Source organism: Austrofundulus limnaeus, unplaced genomic scaffold (genome assembly GCF_001266775.1).
Source record: "Austrofundulus limnaeus strain Quisiro unplaced genomic scaffold, Austrofundulus_limnaeus-1.0 Scaffold275, whole genome shotgun sequence".
In the NCBI taxonomy this organism is placed as follows: Eukaryota; Metazoa; Chordata; class Actinopteri; order Cyprinodontiformes; family Rivulidae; genus Austrofundulus; species Austrofundulus limnaeus.
In genome coordinates, this window is record NW_013952677.1 from 213982 (window position 1) to 216103 (window position 2122).

The 2122-nt window shown below is 41.7% G+C and overlaps 1 protein-coding gene across 1 annotated transcript in view; it reads right to left on the reverse strand.

Annotated features, from left to right (window-relative positions):
• Positions 1–2122, reverse strand: part of col11a1a (collagen, type XI, alpha 1a) — a gene marked incomplete in the record, with an annotated part of 84935 nt that overhangs the window by 44984 nt on the left and 37829 nt on the right. Inside the window, 5 exon segments of the mRNA XM_014021010.1 lie at positions 170–223; positions 928–972; positions 1059–1112; positions 1196–1240; positions 1420–1473. Of these exon segments, the coding sequence (XP_013876464.1) occupies positions 170–223; positions 928–972; positions 1059–1112; positions 1196–1240; positions 1420–1473 (252 nt within the window).

Below are 2122 nucleotides of genomic sequence, written 5' to 3' on the forward strand. Positions count from 1 at the left end.
TTGATTCCAGCCTTGATAGACCTGCTGCTGGGTGGAGGCAGCTTCGTGGAGAGAGTGTGTGTGTGTGTGTGTGTGTGTGTGTGTGTGTGTGTGTGTGTGCGTGTGTGTGTGTGCAGAACTGAATCAGACCCACAACACAGTTTTGTTTGTGTTGCATTGATGTGCCCACCTGTGTTCCTGGGATTCCCTGCTGACCCGGTGGGCCGGGCTCTCCTTGAGGTCCCTGAAATAAGACAGACCTGAGCTTTAGTCCCAGAGGAACCGGACTTCCTCTAAACAGTTTTTATTGGTCAGCTTCAGAGTCCGGTCTGCAGCTTTAAATGGAAACAGGACAACTCTGAATGAAGACCATGGTTTTTCTTTACAAATATTGCAAATATTTATAAATCTGTTGGAGAAAGACTTGATTCTGTGGACTTGATGCCTGAGTTAATAAACTTCAAACCGGTCGTTTCCATCAACAATGCTGCAGAAACCTAATTAAGCTCACTATAAAGAGGCAGTTGTCTTCTCATTTCAAACTGTAAAAAATGGTTCTAAGCTTTAAAACTGTAATGTGAGCCTTTTTAAAGCTTTTCTTTGGCTAGTTTTAACTATTTGGAAAGTTTAAAGTCATCAGCATCTATTATTTTTTGCAGAAATTGCATCTTGATGAAACAGAAGTTTTGTTCATTAAATATTTTATTTTTATAAAACTGATTTTTTTTTCTGCAGCTCATCGGGAGTGTTTGAACACTGCAGAACTTTAGTTTCCAAACTGCTTCCAGGCATCAGAATGACCTTTGACCTCACATCTGTGCATCCTGGAGGCATTTCTGACACAGATACTGAAACCCAAATAAAAAGTCCGCACCGATCCAGAACCACCTGAGGGGTTTTGGTCCATTCAGACCTGTCTCAGTTTGAGGGAGGAGGTTTTGTTTGTACCATGTTTCCTTTGGGACCGGGAGGTCCRTCGACTCCGGCAACACCCTGAGCAGGACAGAGCAGAATTATTGTTTTTATTAGTTACAGGAAGTGATGTCAGACAGGGCAGGTGCAACAGTCACAGTACTCACAGGTGCTCCAGGTGGTCCAGGAGGGCCACGGGGTCCCAGCAAACCTCTAGGACCCTGTGAAGAAAAGATGACATCACATTTGTTGACTTGATGTTCAGAAACGCAGTCCTGAGACTATATTTAAAACTGATCCTCACACTCTCTCCAGCCAGTCCTCTGGGCCCGATCTCTCCATCCTCACCCTGTGGGTACCAAAACCAGTCAGAGTGAGCCATCTGTCTTTACAGAATCTTTGATTTGAACAAATCCATTGAAGCAGAATTTTTTTTTCCTAAATGGGACTCAGCTGAGTCAAGCAGGAAGTTGGCGACTCGCCTCGCTCAGGTAAAGATTCCTCAGAGAGGAAAGGAGGAGGACTTACTCTCTGRCCGTCCTCTCCAGGTGCTCCTGGGGGTCCCATGGGCCCCACCTCCCCCTGAAACACATAAAACAGCTTCAGTTTTCCAATCTTCAACTGATCTGATCTTTGTGTTTTAAATGAGTCTATCTGATATTTGAGACAAACTTTTGTTCTGTAGTTTATACTTATGGCTTTTTTTTTTTAGCTTTGTCCTATTAAAATGTTCGGCTCATTCAGGAGATTTTTCAAAATATTTTATTATCTTACCTAACAGCTACTGTATATTGGATGTTAGATAGTATTTTGCTACTGTCAGCTAATACTTATCCTTTGGATATTTTTAGTTTTTAACTAGCATTTTGCTACTTTTAGATTTTAGCTAAATTTTAAATAGTAAAGCTTTTAGCTAGACTAGTGCTACTGTTAGCTTTTATTTTGTCTTTTTTTTACTTTTAACTATATATATATATATATAGCTAGCCTTTTAGTAAGTTTATGCCCTAACTACCCCTTTGACCCTTTTAGCTACCCTTTGTTCGGCTTTAAGCTAGTGTTTGGCTGTTTCGGCTAGCCTTTGCTGCACCTAGCTTTTAGCTACATTTTTTTCTTCTCCTGCTCTCGGAGGAGTAAGACGCTTTTTCCTTCTCTCCTGCCCTCCCTTATCTTCCCTGCTTTGCTGCTCGGAGCCTTCTCTACGTTTTCATCCGAAACAAGAATATTATTA